Source organism: Hyla sarda, chromosome 6 (genome assembly GCF_029499605.1).
Source record: "Hyla sarda isolate aHylSar1 chromosome 6, aHylSar1.hap1, whole genome shotgun sequence".
Taxonomy (NCBI): domain Eukaryota; kingdom Metazoa; phylum Chordata; class Amphibia; order Anura; family Hylidae; genus Hyla; species Hyla sarda.
The window spans coordinates 201,231,906-201,247,243 of NC_079194.1; the positions used below are offsets into that span (position 1 = coordinate 201,231,906).

Below are 15,338 nucleotides of genomic sequence, written 5' to 3' on the forward strand. Positions count from 1 at the left end.
AGCGACAGCAATGGAGGGCGACATCCAGAGCAGCGGTGACGGTCCGGAGCGGCAGGGACAGGTGAGTATAACTTCCTATACTTTTCATTGCATGGATCCCTCAACATACCATGGTTTCAACTAACGATGGTTCATTTGGAACGAATTACCATCGCATGTTGAGGGACCACTGTATAGAGTTCTGGGGAGAAGTGGTTAGTGCTGAGGGGCCCCAGTAGTTAAGGCATCAGGTAGAAAGCCTCAGGCAGCCTGATCTGACTCAAGTATATTAAATGTGATAAAAATGTAGTTATGAGGGTAATGAATCCCACATGTTTATGTCCCGTTATTGAAAGGAGCATGTATGGACGTTTTTAACAAAAAAGCTATATGGATTCGGCTCAGTTCTTTATATTCAGACCTGTGAAAGACATTCAACAATAATGCCCCAGGAACTGTCAGTCTAGGCCCCAGTGGCCACTTCCAGTCGTCCGCCCTCCAGGACTGGGCGACAAAGATGGCTGTGTTTAAGAGGGGTAGTTTGTGGTGGCCCAGTATGGGAGTTGTTACCCCGTTCCCTTGCTGCCCTGTCAGGCAACCTCCCTGCAGTGTCCCCTGGGCCACATTTAAGGAGACTTAAATGTGACCAATGGGACCCCACCAGAGTTTCCCCCATAAAACCATGGGAGGAGTCTCTTATCTCTCTTAGTTCCTGAGTGTTTGTTGAGGTGCAGTCGAGCCTCAAAGTGTGTCTGGAGTCATACAGTATGTGTGTATAATATTGTTACTGATTTACTGGTATAAATGATTGCTATTATATATTTCCTGACCGTATTTAGAGTTATTCTGCTGCCCTCTTGTGTTTAAAGATGTTATGATGGTATTTGTGTGTGGTAGAGCCATCTTGTGGGTAACTCTATGAACTGCAAGCTGGTGCATATAATTGTTTTTTATGTTAATTAGTTTGATTGTATTTTAACTTATTTTAACTTAATTAAACTTATTTGTTTTGCATAAATGTTTTTACCCTGTTTTACTAATTGCACAATATAGTTACCTATCACTGAACTCTTTTTGAGGTGTTTTATATGTCCACCTTGTAGGATCAATCATATTTAAAGTTTTTCTTTGATCCTTCTTTTTCTGTATAAAGCGCTTTGCTTTATACCTCAACAACTGGCAACCACATGTGCCCACGGAGCTCCTCCCCATTCCTATGAGGTACATGAGCCTTCTTATTTCATTACACCTGCACTTAATGAACAGATAAGGGTTGTTGAATCCTTCATTTCTTCCTGTTGCTACCTTGTGAGACTTCTTTTCATCTCTCCTTCAGGTCCTCACTCTTGGGCTTGACTCGTTGACCTGGACTCAGACATCAGCTTTTGCTCTTTATAAGAACTTGATTTTCCCACAGAAGGACCCTTGGCCCAATCAAATAACAGCTCTGATCTGCTCAGAGACTCCACAGACCCTGAAAGAGTAATCCAGAAAGGTAAAACCAAATGGAGGGGAAACACAGGGGTAAACACCAAAACATTTAACCAAAAATGGGACAAAAACGTAGAGCAGGCGAGCGTGGAAAAGTGGGCAGAACATATGGGTCATATGACTTGTGTTTAGCAGAGGCTTAACAGTGCCCAAAGAATTGTTTCTAAATCCAGAAAAATTCTGTAGATCGTGCAGATGAGAGGAACCTTAGCAGTGGAGTCAGGAACACGTCTGGATTCTCCTCCTTAGGCACAACCTGGTGTTTCAGGACAGCCAATTGTACCGCAGTCTCCTCAACCTGAAGCTGACAAGGGTTATCTGAAGGTCTCATCAACACCAAGCCAATCCAACCAGATCTATATCTTCTTTACGTAAACCTAGAATAGTTTCTTTTAAAGCCTATTTTTTATGGAAAAAATTAAGGGTATTATTACAAAGTGCAAGTGGTCCCCCACAAAAAAAAGCCCTCACATGGGTCTGTGGATAGAAAAACAAAATAGTTATGGCTACTAAAAGGTGAGGAGGAAAAAAATGAAAACTAGTTGTATACTTTTAGTTCCAGAGCACTGTGAATATGTTGTGTATATACAAATGTTATGACTGTAAAAGTTTTGTTCATTGGTCGAGGGTAAAATGGACCTTTAATAAATAACCCTAGTGTTTTCGGCAGGACTAACTTTTACTGGGAGAGTATTTCCTTGACTTGTGCAAGAATTCTGGAAATAACTTTTAGTTGACATTCTAAGAAAAAATCCTCTGCTGCCATTTTTCCCATTCACTTTTGTAGCTTGGTTGTTAACCTTATAGTAAAAGGTGACATTTCTCTTATCTCACTGTTTGTGGCCCATTTCCAGCAATTGTAACAAATGGATAACCCTGTGTCCCTTTCTAAACACAAAGGAAATTGAGGATGTTCAGGGAATGTGCAGTTTCCTGTGCATTTTTTATGTACATTTGTAGAACCAAGAACCAGATCTCACTAGTATTCTGTGTGCAGGACCATCACCATGTGGCCAGTGATCCTCTTCTCCATCTACTTTCTGAGAATTTCATCAGCCTGCGAGTCCCCCCAAAAGACTGGCATAGTCTGCAGGTTGACAAAGCCAGCAGCACTAGTGTGTAAGTTATTGCTTTATCTGTAAGAACCTTTTCATGTTCCATCTCATCTCATAGGCTATTTAAAGTCCTCTATATCTATGGTAGACAAGCTGATTTTATTAGATTGTGTATAACTTTTTTACTGTCTGTAAATATGAACATTAGAAATATTTGAGTTTATTTGCTATAGCTAAATTACAACTTTTTCCCTGTCACTTGGCATGTTGCAGTTAGGACCAGATTTTGGTGCACAAATTTCTGCCACTGAAAAAAAATTGTTAATATAAAAATATTAGTAAATTTAATTTTTTTTAAATCACACCACACGTTGAATTCAGATGCACAAATCAAATATTTCTATAACAAGTCTGCTCTGTGTAAACATATATAAACCTATATTTAAAGGAACTGTTCCATTATCTCCCCCCAGTTTAAGGCATTGGTGCATCATGTGCAATTGTCTTTTAGATATGGTGAAACATGTTGGGACAGGTTTTTTTTGTGAGAGTAACCATGTGATTAAGAATCACTATTGGATCATACTAGATCCGCTATTGCAGATTTTCCAACTTGCAATCCGCAACTTTGTATTGTACAAATTCAAATCTGCAGCGGATCCTGTGTGTGTGGGAATGCACCCTTAGTGTCTTATCCCTTCTCAATTGCCAGGTGGCAGAGCTATACTTGAATTGAACCTATCTATTTAATATACTGAACCCTCACTGTATTTGTAGTATAAATAACATTTTAGTTTAAGAATTATTTGGTGAATAGTAAATTAGGGTATTTATTTACCAATGGGTAATTTTGAAATTTAGAAATTATGAATATTTACATGGTAAACCAATGTCCACCAATATGTTGTGGATTTTTAGAAATACTGGAGTCACTGGGGCTTCGTTGATCAGAGATTTTTGTAGTGTTATTACTCTCATAATCCATTTGACATTTCTAACAATTGACAACAAACTACTTTTCTGTATGTTAATAAGAGTATTATGATTATGAAATCTTGTTTGTCTAATGGATTTAAAAGCAAATGCATAAAAGGTTGTGAAAAGGGGGAAGTGGCATAATACACCAAAACATCAATTACTGATAGATGTAGCAATGCGGCTCCGGTTTTCCCTGCAGGTCTGTGTACACTGTGCTGCGGCATTAAAGTGTACCCACGTAACAGGTCATGTAGGTACACTGGCACGTCATCACTGCAGCCAAGAAATACCTCCCAGCGCAGGGTTGAGTCAGGAACAGAGCGGCATTGGCATAAGTTAACCCAGGGCCAGTTCTGCCTATAGGCAAAATAGGCAGCTGCCCAGATCTCCCTCTTCATGGGGGCACTGCTCTGCCCCCTGCATGATAGTTAGTAGCCAGCCAGCATCCAAAGCACCTGTTGCTCATATAAAGCACCTGCCCCCCAGTACCAAAATAATGTGCATTCTTCAGCCTGCTGGAGGAGCACAGTGCTACCTCTGAGGCAAGAAAGGCAGGTCAGGTCCGTCATGCATCCTGACATTGCACACGCCTCCATACATCCGCCCCATGAGGAGGAGGTTTGTTACAGTGTGTCACCCCAGTAGTAAGGTGGGGTGTGTCATAGGGCAGAGGCAATGGACGGGGACAAGGGGCGGAAAAATTAGCTTTTGCCTAGGGTGGAAAAAATCCTTGCACCAGCCCTGAGTTAACCTAATAGAAACTTGTCCCTTACATAACATTCTGAAACTGCTTCTAGGATACACCTGTCAGCTTATATTTCTTAGTGTACAGACTGCAGGCACGTGTACTGAAATGTATTTACCAGAGGTTTAGTCTAAGCCACAGATAAACTTGTGCTACATTTAATATTTATCTTAAAATATCACATGGACAAAGCTTTCCGGGAACAACCCCTCCTGCACTATGATCCTCAGTGTGTTGCATTTACTGGGTTATTTCAGGTAGACACGTGTCCGTATACAATGAATGTGAAGGGGGTTTTCCTCAATAAACCAGGACAGACGCTCTGTCAGATTTGGTATTAACATAAATTATTTGCTGGCTATTTTTTTTATGGTGAAAATGTAATATTACACTTCTCCTGCAGAGAACATATGGCTGGTGCATCTTTCCTCTGTCATTATAAGTGATGTAAGCCTGGTAACCATTCACATGGCGATGTATGGGCAGAAAGTTGTGGCATGGCTATTACAGAAGGCTCTGGTTGACTGACAGGAAACGGCAGAAGCATAAAACAGTGAATTTACTGCTTACACCTCCTTATAATTTACACCCACTTCTATACACCACACCCTGATAATATATTATTATAATAATATACCTATACACTTCCAGACCTGATCTCTGGAGAGCAACCTTTCTAGGAATAAGGAAACTGCGCCCCATGGCTCATTCTTCTTCCTTCTTTTGGTGTAAAATATGTAAAGGAGGAGACAATATATGGAATCTATCTGGATCTATCTAATGGTTTAGCTATGTTATCTGTCTACAGCTCCTTTTTATGTTAGGCTTAAAGGGGTACTCCGGTGGAAAACTTTTTTTTTTAAATCAACTGGTGCCAGAAAGTTAAACAGATTTGTAAATTACTTCTATTAAAAAATCTTAGTCCTTCCGGTACTTATTAGCTTCTGAATAATACAGATGAAATTATTTTCTTTTTGGAACACAGTGCTCTCTGCTGACATCTCTGTCCATTTTAGGAACTGTCCAGAGCAGCATATGTTTGCTATGGGGATTTTCTCCTACTCTGGACAGTTCTTAAAATGGACAGAGATGTCAGCAGAGAGCACTGTGCTCGTGATGTCAGCAGAGAGCTCTGTGTTCCAAAAAGAAAAGAATTTCCTCATTAGTATTCAACAGCTAATAAGTACTGGATGGATTAAGATTTTTTTTAGTAGAAGTAATTAACAAATATGTTTAACTTTCTGGCACCAGTTGATTAAAAAAAAAAAAAAAAAAGAAGAAAAAGGTTTCCACCAGAGAACCCCTTTAAAGGGATACTCCACTGGGAAAAAAAAATTCTAAATCAACTGGTGAAAGAAAGTTAAACAGATTTGTAAATTACTTCTATTAAAAAAAATCTCAATCCTTCCAGTACTTATCAGCTGCTGTATGATCCACAGGAAGTTATACTGTCCAGAGCAGAATAGGTTTGTTATGGGGATTTGCTTTAATCTGGACAGTTCCTGAAATGGACAGAGGTGTCAGCAGAGAGCACTGTGAGAGCAGAAAGAAAATTCAAAAAGAAAAGAACTTTCTGTGGATCATACAGCAGCTGATAAGTACTGAAAGGATTAAGATTTTTAAACAGAAGTAATTTACAAATCTGTTCAACTTTCTGCCACCAGTTGATTTAGAAAAAAAATGTTTTCCAGTGGAGTACCCCTTTAATAATACTATGTGTACCTTTCTTCATTATTGATGGTTTAACATCTACATGTGCTTTTCCAGTGAATGAAAAGACTACAGAAGTTATCCAGGCCGCCTTCAGACATGCAAGTTTTCCGAACATCACTGGAGAAAAATCGGTCAGCTTTTTGGGGAAAGTGACCTATGGTTTAACTAAGTGAGAACCACAGTATTATATAATTCTTTTTTTTACTGAAAGATACACATACGATACAGCACATTCAACACTCAGTGGCTATATTGGGTCACACTATCCACTTTGTGAGCAGAGCTAAACTGGAATACTGTTTCAGCCTCAAAATGTAAATGAGACTTTTCACATTCATTGACAGCAAGCACACATCCTAATTTGAAGAGGAATTGTGTTTTAGAATACAGTACATTGGTCCCTGAACATACGATGGTAATCCGTTCCAAATGAACCATCGTTTGTTGAAACCATCGTATGTTGAGGGATCCGTGCAATGTAAAGAATAGGAAGTTATACTCACCTGTCCCCGCTGCTTCGGACCGTCACCGCTTGTCACCGCTGCCCTGGATGTCACCCTCCATCGCTGTCGCCGCGTCCCCGGGGTGTCCCCGACGCTCTAGATGTCACTGCTTTCCCAGGATCCTCGCTCTCCATCGCCACTACGCATGCCGCTCCTTTGGATGACGGGACGGCTTGCGCGGTGACGTGATGACGACGAAGGAGAGTGCCGGCGATGCAGGGGATCCCGAAGAGGACGCTCTAGAGCCCCGAGGACAGGTGAGTGATCGTCACCGCAGCACACGGGGCACCGTAAACGGCTATCCGGTGGCAGCTAAAGCAGTCTGCACTGCCGGATAGCCGTTTATGCGATGGCCCCGACATACAAAAGCATTGTATGTTGATGCTGCCTTCAACATGCGATGGCCTCTGAGAGGCCATCGCATGTTGAAATTATCGTATGTCGGGCCCATCGTAGATCGAGGGGGTCACTGTATGACCAATTGAGCTATCATAATGAAACATATAATTTAAGGGAGGAGTCCCTCCTTTAATACAGGGGCCCACACAGAAATTATAGGGACCTATACCACCACAGAATGGGCTGCACTGAGTACTGGGTCATTTCAATTTTAGATCTATATGTTGTACATTCTGCACTATGTAATTTCCTAATATACAGTATCTATATGTGAGAGGTCTAAGGCTCTGTTCATACTGCTAATGTGCTCTGACCTGTTCAGGGCCCGTTTAGCTCTTTTTATTTATTTTTGCTCCAAACAGACCCTGAATGGGTCAGAGCACAACTGACATGGCCAGGTCCTCCTGATCCCATTGACCTAAATGTGGTCCGGTGGGCATCCAGCATTTTACAGGAGTTGAGCGAAGAAATAAGATCGGACATGCAGTATTTTTTTCTCCATCTAACTCCTGTCCTAACAGACTAAGTGACGGAGTTCCCTTAAGCAGAGCAGAGCGGCAGTGTGAACATAGCCTAATAATCTTGCATGTGTGAGGGCACTGGTATATAAAACCCAAGTCTGCACGGTATGTACATAGAAATATAGAATGTGTTGGCAGATAAGAACCATTTGGCCCATCCAGTATGCCCATTATTCTGAATACTATGAATAGTCCTTGTCTCTAACTTATATGAAGGATAGCCTTATGCCTATCCTATGCATGCTTATACTCCTTTACTGTATCTGCAGCTACCACTTGTGCAGGAAGGCTATTCCACGCATCCACTACTCTCTCAGTAAAGTAATACTTCCTTATATTACTGCATAAACCTTTCCCCATTACTGTAAATAGTGATGAGAAAAAGGTTTCACTCACAATAGTACTACATTGGTTGCACTGACATCTAGTGGAAGATACATTAAACTGAAAACGTAGTTTTAACATCCTCAATGTTCCGATCTGTGATGCCCCTTGACAAGCCTCGAGTTGTGGGATATAGTCCGGCCATATATTTGTAATGGCCATAGTTCCACTATTAAGGTTTAATACTCTGCATTGAAAGTAAGACTAGGTTCTCACATTATATTTAGGTCAGTATTTTAGCCAAAAGCAGAAGTGAAACCACCACGAAAAAACTATTTTGGAAATATTTGTACCTTTTGCTGTGTCAGATCCACTCCTGGTGATGGCCTAAAATACTGACAAAAATACTACATGTGAACCCAACCTCAGAGGGACATTATTCTGTTGTTTATGTTGTTCTAGTAACACAATTCTAAATACATAATGTAGTATGATTTACGGCTTACTGGACCCAGGAATAAGTTATCAGAGGGGGGAGATCTCCGGTGACAATTTACTTATACCCTATCCACAGGATAGACGATAAGCAACTGATACAGAGCAGGAGAGGTTTGTTATGGGAAATTTCTTTTGTGGAAAAACAACACAACTTCCTCCAGGACATACAGCTGTTGATTTCTATGAGACCTTGCTGCAAGTTACAAGTTACAGACAACAGTAGCTTTACTGAGGGTAGACAGTTGGTAAAGTCTATACAGTTTAGTCAAAGCCCAAGGAGGTGACCAGTGACTCAGAGACCTTAAGGGCTTGCTGGGACTTGTAGTAGGACTAGATAATTTGGTGCAGTTCACGTTGCTTGACAATTTGACAGAGACTGTCTTGACATGACTGATGACGTACAATGCTGCAGGTTTAGCTTACTTGCACTTGACTGTGGCTGCAGGACTTGACTTGAGGCCTCTAATACTCCGGACACACCTGACATGACTGACCTTAGCAAAGACTTGGTGCAAAAGAGCGACAGCTAGCTCCCCCCAGGGCTTATATGGGGGAGACTAGCAGGGAGACCATAGGTCACTCTTGGGATCACCTGGTCACTGGTACCTCCTGGGTAACAATCACATGACATATCACATGGTATAACTCTTAAAGTGATAGACACACATTATACAGTGGAACATATTTACAATGGGGAAACAAGTGCAGGGGGCCTTGGGGACACTGAAGGAGGCTGCCTGACAGGACAGCAGGAGCACAGGGTAACACCTCCCATATTGGGCAACCACATGTGTATAGGCAGAATATCAGTACATATTACATTGTCCATACAGAGCAGAGGTCTCAAACTGTGGCCCTCCAGATGTTGCAAAACTTTAACTCCCAGCATGCCCGGACAGGTATTGGCTGCAGCACAATTGCAATATCTGGAGGGCCACAATTTGATACCACTAATATAGACAGTAACACTCAAAACTTTAGCCCATCACCAGCAATCCACCAATCATACAAATTGCCATAACTGCTTATTTATTGTGTTTAATAAGAATATTAATGGTGAAAACAAATGATCCGATACGACCAATCACTGCACAAGTTTGGCGACACATTTGCCCGCGCATTTAGTTTGTTTTCACCCTAACTAACCTGTATCTGCTTCAGTATCCAGATAAGTAATTTGTCGATAGAGAACAGTGAAGTGGAGCTGAAAGAGAATGATGCTATTGAAATTATGATCAAAAACGTCAGTGCATCTTTCAAAGGAACTCTGAACTATGGATATGGGGCCTGGTTGTAAGTAGACACATTGCTTTGTATAATACTAAAATAATAGACAATATTGTAATTTTAGTGTACAATACCATAGATAGACAGTATATTACAATGCAAAGTCTTCAGACCCTTTCACTAGTTTTGACTAAATGCCTTTGTAAAAACCAGTATTGACTGCTTTTCCCCAGTGAAAACTAGTTTTAACTGAACATCTTTGTGAAAACTAGAATTGACTGCTAGAATTGAATGCTCTTCCCCAGTTAGAACTAGTTTTGACTGAATGCCTTTGTGAAAACATGAATTGACTGTTTTTACCTAGTTAAAACCAGTATTTACTGAACTCCTTTGTTGAAACATCAGTTTTTACTAAACACCTTCTTACAAACTAGAATATTTACTGAATGTCTTTGTACAAACTAGAATACTTACTGAATGCCTTTGTACAAACTAGAATTTACTGCTTATCAAAAACTGAAAATCGATTGAAACTGGTTTAAAGTAGAGAAAACTAGTTTTAACAAAATGACTCAGTTCAAACTCTTTCCACAGAGGTCAAAGTTCATCTAGCTTACACATGGCGCTTGAGATGAAAGTTCATCTAGCTCACACGTGCAACGTTCCCCAAGCTTACACGTGGTGCTTGAGAATGATTCTTATTGGTTGTACGTCTCCTAACTAGGAAAAAGCAGTCGATTCTAGTTTTCACAAAGGCAATCAGTCAAAACTAGTTTTCACTGGGGAAGAACAGTCAATTCTAGCAGTCAATTCTAGTTTTCACAAAGATGTTCAGTCAAAACTAGTTTTCACTAGGGAAAACCAGTTTTACAGTAACTAAAAGCTAATTTTAACTGTAAGACACACACACATATATATATATATATATATATATATAACTAAAATTGTATTTAAAGGCAAGCATAGCCTTGGGGCCCTTTAACCCGAGATATAATTCAGAGTAATAAATTTGACAGTATTTGCAAAATGTACATTTCAGGGATGTTTTTGACCTAAAATCTGTTACTATCTTTTGTTTTTAGTGTGAAGGTTGAACAGTCTATTGACTTTGAAATAGTTTCTTCTACAGATTTACAAGTGAACACCAGACTTAGTAAGTAAAGATTATGCAAATGCCTTAAATGCCTTATAAACTAAAATTAAATTGTATAATTTAAATTTAAAGAGGTTATCTGGTCCTTCAAAATTGATTGCCTATTCTCAGGATAGGCCATCAAAATTAGAATGGTTGGGGTCTGTCTCTCAGTACTCCTACCGATTAATTGTTTGAAAAAAACAACAACACTCTTGCAAGTGACATCTCCCCTGTGTACTGGTATTACAGTTTACTACAGCTTTGTCTCATTCAAATGAACTGAAAATACCAGGTACAGCTGCTACTGTGCACCCGTCAGCACCTATTACAAGGGTTGTCCCACCATTAAGACGTATTACCTGTCCACATGAGTCCAACTGCTAGGACATCCTGCAATGTCGAGGACCGAGTCCTGAAACTACCGGATGAATAAAGCGGCAGTCATATGTGTGCTCTGCCCTATATTGTCATTGAGAGCTGTTGGAGGTAACCAAGCGCTTTATTCTCCAGAAGCTCCTATAAGTGATTAAGCCCACAGGGCTGTGTTTGTGGGAGGTCCGTGGGACTATATAATGCCCACATTCCCTTTACTCAGGGCATGTATTGCATTCATGCTGTTCTCTGTTACCAGAAGCACTGCTACTAGCTCAGAGGAGAGGAGGTCTTGGTGTTTGGTACAAAATTGTCCAGTCGGTCATGATATGTGAGTTCCGGTACCCTGTTAATACAGGGTAACGGCTTGGTGTACTTCAGCCTGCCATGGCGTTTGTCTGCCCGCCGTGGCATTACTGTATACTGTCATGTTTGCGTGCGGTGATCGGTAGGGTTAATACTTCTTACAGGGTAATTAGTGTGAAGGTTGAACAGTCTATTGACTTTGAAATCGTTTCTTCTACGGATTTACAAGTGAACACCAGACTTAGCAAGTAAAGATCATGCAAATTCCTTATAAACTGAAATAAAATTGTATAATTGAAATTTAAAGAAGTTATCTGGTCCTTCAAAATTGATTGCCTATTCTCAGGATAGGTTCCAGTTCTCCTACCGATCAATTGTTTGAAAAAACAACAACACTCTTGCAAGTGACATCTCCCCAGTCTACTGGTATTACAGTTTATTACAGCTCTGTCTCATTCAAATGAACTGAAAATACCAGGTACAGCTGCTACTGTTCACCCGTCAGCACCTATTACAAGGGTTGTCCCACCATTAAGACTTAAAGGGGTACTCCGCCCCTAGATATCTTATCCCCTATCTAAAGGATAGGGGATAAGATATCAGATCGCCGCGGCCACGCTGCTGGGGAGCCCCGGGATCGCCGCTGCGGTACTGTGCTTTAATTACTGCACAGAGTGAGTTCGCTCTGCACGTAATGATGGGCAATACAGGGGCCGGAGCATCGTGACGTCACGGCCCACCCCCTGAATACAAGTCTATGGGAGGGCGTGGCGGTCATCACGCCCCCTGCCACAGACTTGCATTAAGGGGGCAAGGGGCGGAGCTCACTCTGTGCAGCAATGATAGGGCAGTGTCGCAGCGGCAATCCCGGGGATCCCCAGCAGCGGGACTGCGGCGATCTGACATCTTATCCCCTATCCTTTGGATAGGGGATAAGATGTCTAGGGGCGGAGTACCCCTTTAAGAGCTGTCCACATGAGTCCAACTGCTAGGACATCCTGCAATCTCGAGGACCGAGTCCTGATTCTACCGGATGAACAAAGCGGCAGTCATATGTGTGCTCTGCCCTATATTGTCATTGAGAGCTGTTGGAGGTAGCCAAGCGCTTTATTCTCCAGAAGCTCCCATAAGTGATTAAGCCCGCAGGGCTGTGTTTGTGGGAGGGCCGTGGGCCTATATAATGCCCACATTTCTTTTACTCGGGGCATGTCTTGTGTTCATGCTGTTCTCTGTTACCAGAAGCACTGCTACTAGCTCAGAGGAGAGGAGGTACAAAATTGTCCAGTCAGCCATGATACGTGAGTTCTGGTACCCAGTTAATACGGAGTAACGGCTTGATGTATTTCAGCCTGCCATGGTGTTTGTCTGCCCGCCGTGGCATTACTGTATACTGTCATGTTTAAGTGCGGTGATCGGTAGGGTTAATACTGCTTTCAGGGTAATTCAGCGCTGGCTAGCCACTGCACTGGCAAACATTACATCATCATTTATACTTCTGATATGTTTGTTGCCGCATTACTTTCAACTATGGCGCCGGGTCAGCCCTCTTTCAGCTCCCCTCTGGGTTGCAGCAGGACCGGAGCTGCAGTCAGATTAGAGATTGGTGTTCGCCGGAGGCGGAGGTTCAATGCCTCTTTCATGCGCCGCCTGCACATCGGGGGGGGGGGGTTGTCTGGCAGCAGGTATGCTGTGATTGTAAGTCAGCCAGCCTACATATTGATACATTCATTCATACAAATCACAAATCAGTTACAAGGTAATTATAGTAGTTTCTGCTTGCCGGTGTCAGGTACAGGTTAAGTGGTATGCATCACAATCGACTCTCATAATCAAATTACACATGTCTGTCAGTACGTATCAGCACACAGTCAGGTCCACTTTTAGGTATACCATCTCCGGCCATATTCTGTACATATCCTCATGTAGAAAGAAATAGGATTGTCCAGCGCAGGATATCAAGCAATGCGGTTTTTATTCAGCAGTAACAGTGGGTGATGACAAGGTGACGCGTTTCAGCCGCACTCAGCGGCCTTAGTCATACAAAACAATAGTGCAAGTGAGTTACTTTTATGGAGGGGAAGATTGGAATCCGCCCTCATGGGAACCTTCCCAGGGCTTAATCCTTTATTCGCCTCCACCTAGCAAACATAGTAAAAACGCATATATGTGAACAATAGTCAAAACATTAAAACACTTGATTCACAAGTGATAATATAGAAAAATACATTAGTTCTTACTAAAAATACAAAAGCAAATTACAAAATGTCAGATTACATATGTATATGTGTGATCTAATAACAATAAAGTGAAATGGTCAACCTATGTTTAACTTAATGTCATGTTAGGCTTCTTTCACACTACAAAATCCTCCTTTTTAAACATCCGTAGGAAGATTCGTGTGAAAATCAGCTGAAAACGGCAGTAACAAAATTCTATACGTCCGTTAGAAAATCCCATTATAGTCTATGGGATTTTCTAATATCCGTATCAATCCGTTATAGTCCGTTATTGATAACGGACATTAGTTTGTTACGGAAGATAGTTTCGGAAGAAATAGTTCATGAACTATTTCTTCCGTAACTATCTTCCGTAACAAACTAACGTCCGTTATCAATAACGGACTATAACAGATTCATACGGATATTAGAAAATCCCATAGACTATAATGGGATTTTCTAACGGACGTATAGACTTTTGTTACTGCCGTTTTCAGCTGATTTTCCCACGGATCTTCCTACGGATGTTTAAAAAATTGTAGTGTGAAAGCAGCCTTATACATATCAAAACAGGTTTTTGACAACCAATATGGTTGTATGTCCGTTCATAAAACATTGGAAGTATCTAATAATCATACAATAGGATCGCACATAAACATATGGATGTATATGGAACAATTTAGTTGTCTCAAATATCCCACATATAATATGCATATTATTCAATATTCTTTTATATATATATTATTTATTGCATGTGGAGAAAAAATGAGAACAAGAATAGACTTCCTCCCCCAATCCAACTACCTATACAAAAACAGTACATTGGGAATGAAAAGTGACATCCTATGGGGAAACAATAAATTAATAATGGAGAATGACATCTTGTCTTAAATTTAAACCAAGGGGACATCTAGTTTGAAGTTTAATGATCCAGAAGACTTCTCTATCCAGTAATTTTTGTTTAATGTTACCTCCTCTAATATTTTGGGTGACCCTCTCAATCCCCTGAAGGCCAAGACCAGAATAACCATGCTTACTAACCATGGAAAGGTGTCGAGACTGGAAATGTGGAATGTCTGACAGGTGTTTTCTGGTCTTAGCCTTCAGGGAATTGGAGGTGCACCCCACATACTGTAGTTGGCAGATATTGCATGTCATCAAATAAACCACATGGCTCGTTTTACAGTTGATATATTCTGATATACCAAATGTTTCTCCAGTAACTGTGGACATGAAAGTTTTAGAATTCTTCATGATTTTACAACAGATACACTTTAAATGTCCACATTTAAAGTTACCCTTGGTTTTGAGCCAAGTGGGTTTCTTTTCCACACCTGAACTGAAAAGACTAGGGGGAGACATATTGGCCGATGGTTTTAGCCCTCCGTGGCACAAATTTATACCCATGTTCAAAGATTTTTATATATTGATTATCATTGGCTACCATCAGAGTATAATTTTACATATTGGTTTGAAATCAGGACTATAATTTGTGGAAAAGACAAGGGGTTTAACCTCCCTGTCTCTCTTGGTAACCTGAGATGATGATTTTTTCGTGCCATGTATCAAATCAGACCTATTTTTTCCCCTGGCAATATCCTTTGCTCGGTCCAATGACCAAGTCCGATATCCTCTCTGTCTCAATCTAACTGATATGTCCTCCGCTTCATTTTCAAACAACTCCAGTGTGGAGTTGTTCCTCCTAGCTCTGATCATTTCTCCCACCGGGAGGTTTTTGACCACATGTGGTGGATGGCACGATCCTGCTTGCAGTATCGAATTCGTGGCCAGTCCCTTACGATAAGTAAAGGTGGTGACCATGGAATTCAATGGATCACCCCTCAATTTCAGATCCATAAAGCTAACCTCAGACTCA

General features: G+C 41.0%; 1 protein-coding gene across 1 annotated transcript in view; it reads left to right on the forward strand.

The window, feature by feature from the left end:
* The first annotated feature begins 1,711 nt into the window (after positions 1–1,711).
* The window catches only part of CETP (cholesteryl ester transfer protein), a 62,290-nt gene continuing 48,663 nt past the window's right edge, over positions 1,712–15,338 (forward strand). Inside the window, exons 1-5 of the mRNA XM_056526218.1 lie at positions 1,712–1,794; positions 2,468–2,589; positions 6,016–6,130; positions 9,368–9,499; positions 10,516–10,586. Coding sequence (XP_056382193.1) covers positions 2,478–2,589; positions 6,016–6,130; positions 9,368–9,499; positions 10,516–10,586 — 430 coding nt within the window. The 5' untranslated portion in view covers positions 1,712–1,794; positions 2,468–2,477. The remainder of the gene's footprint in view (positions 1,795–2,467; positions 2,590–6,015; positions 6,131–9,367; positions 9,500–10,515; positions 10,587–15,338) is intronic.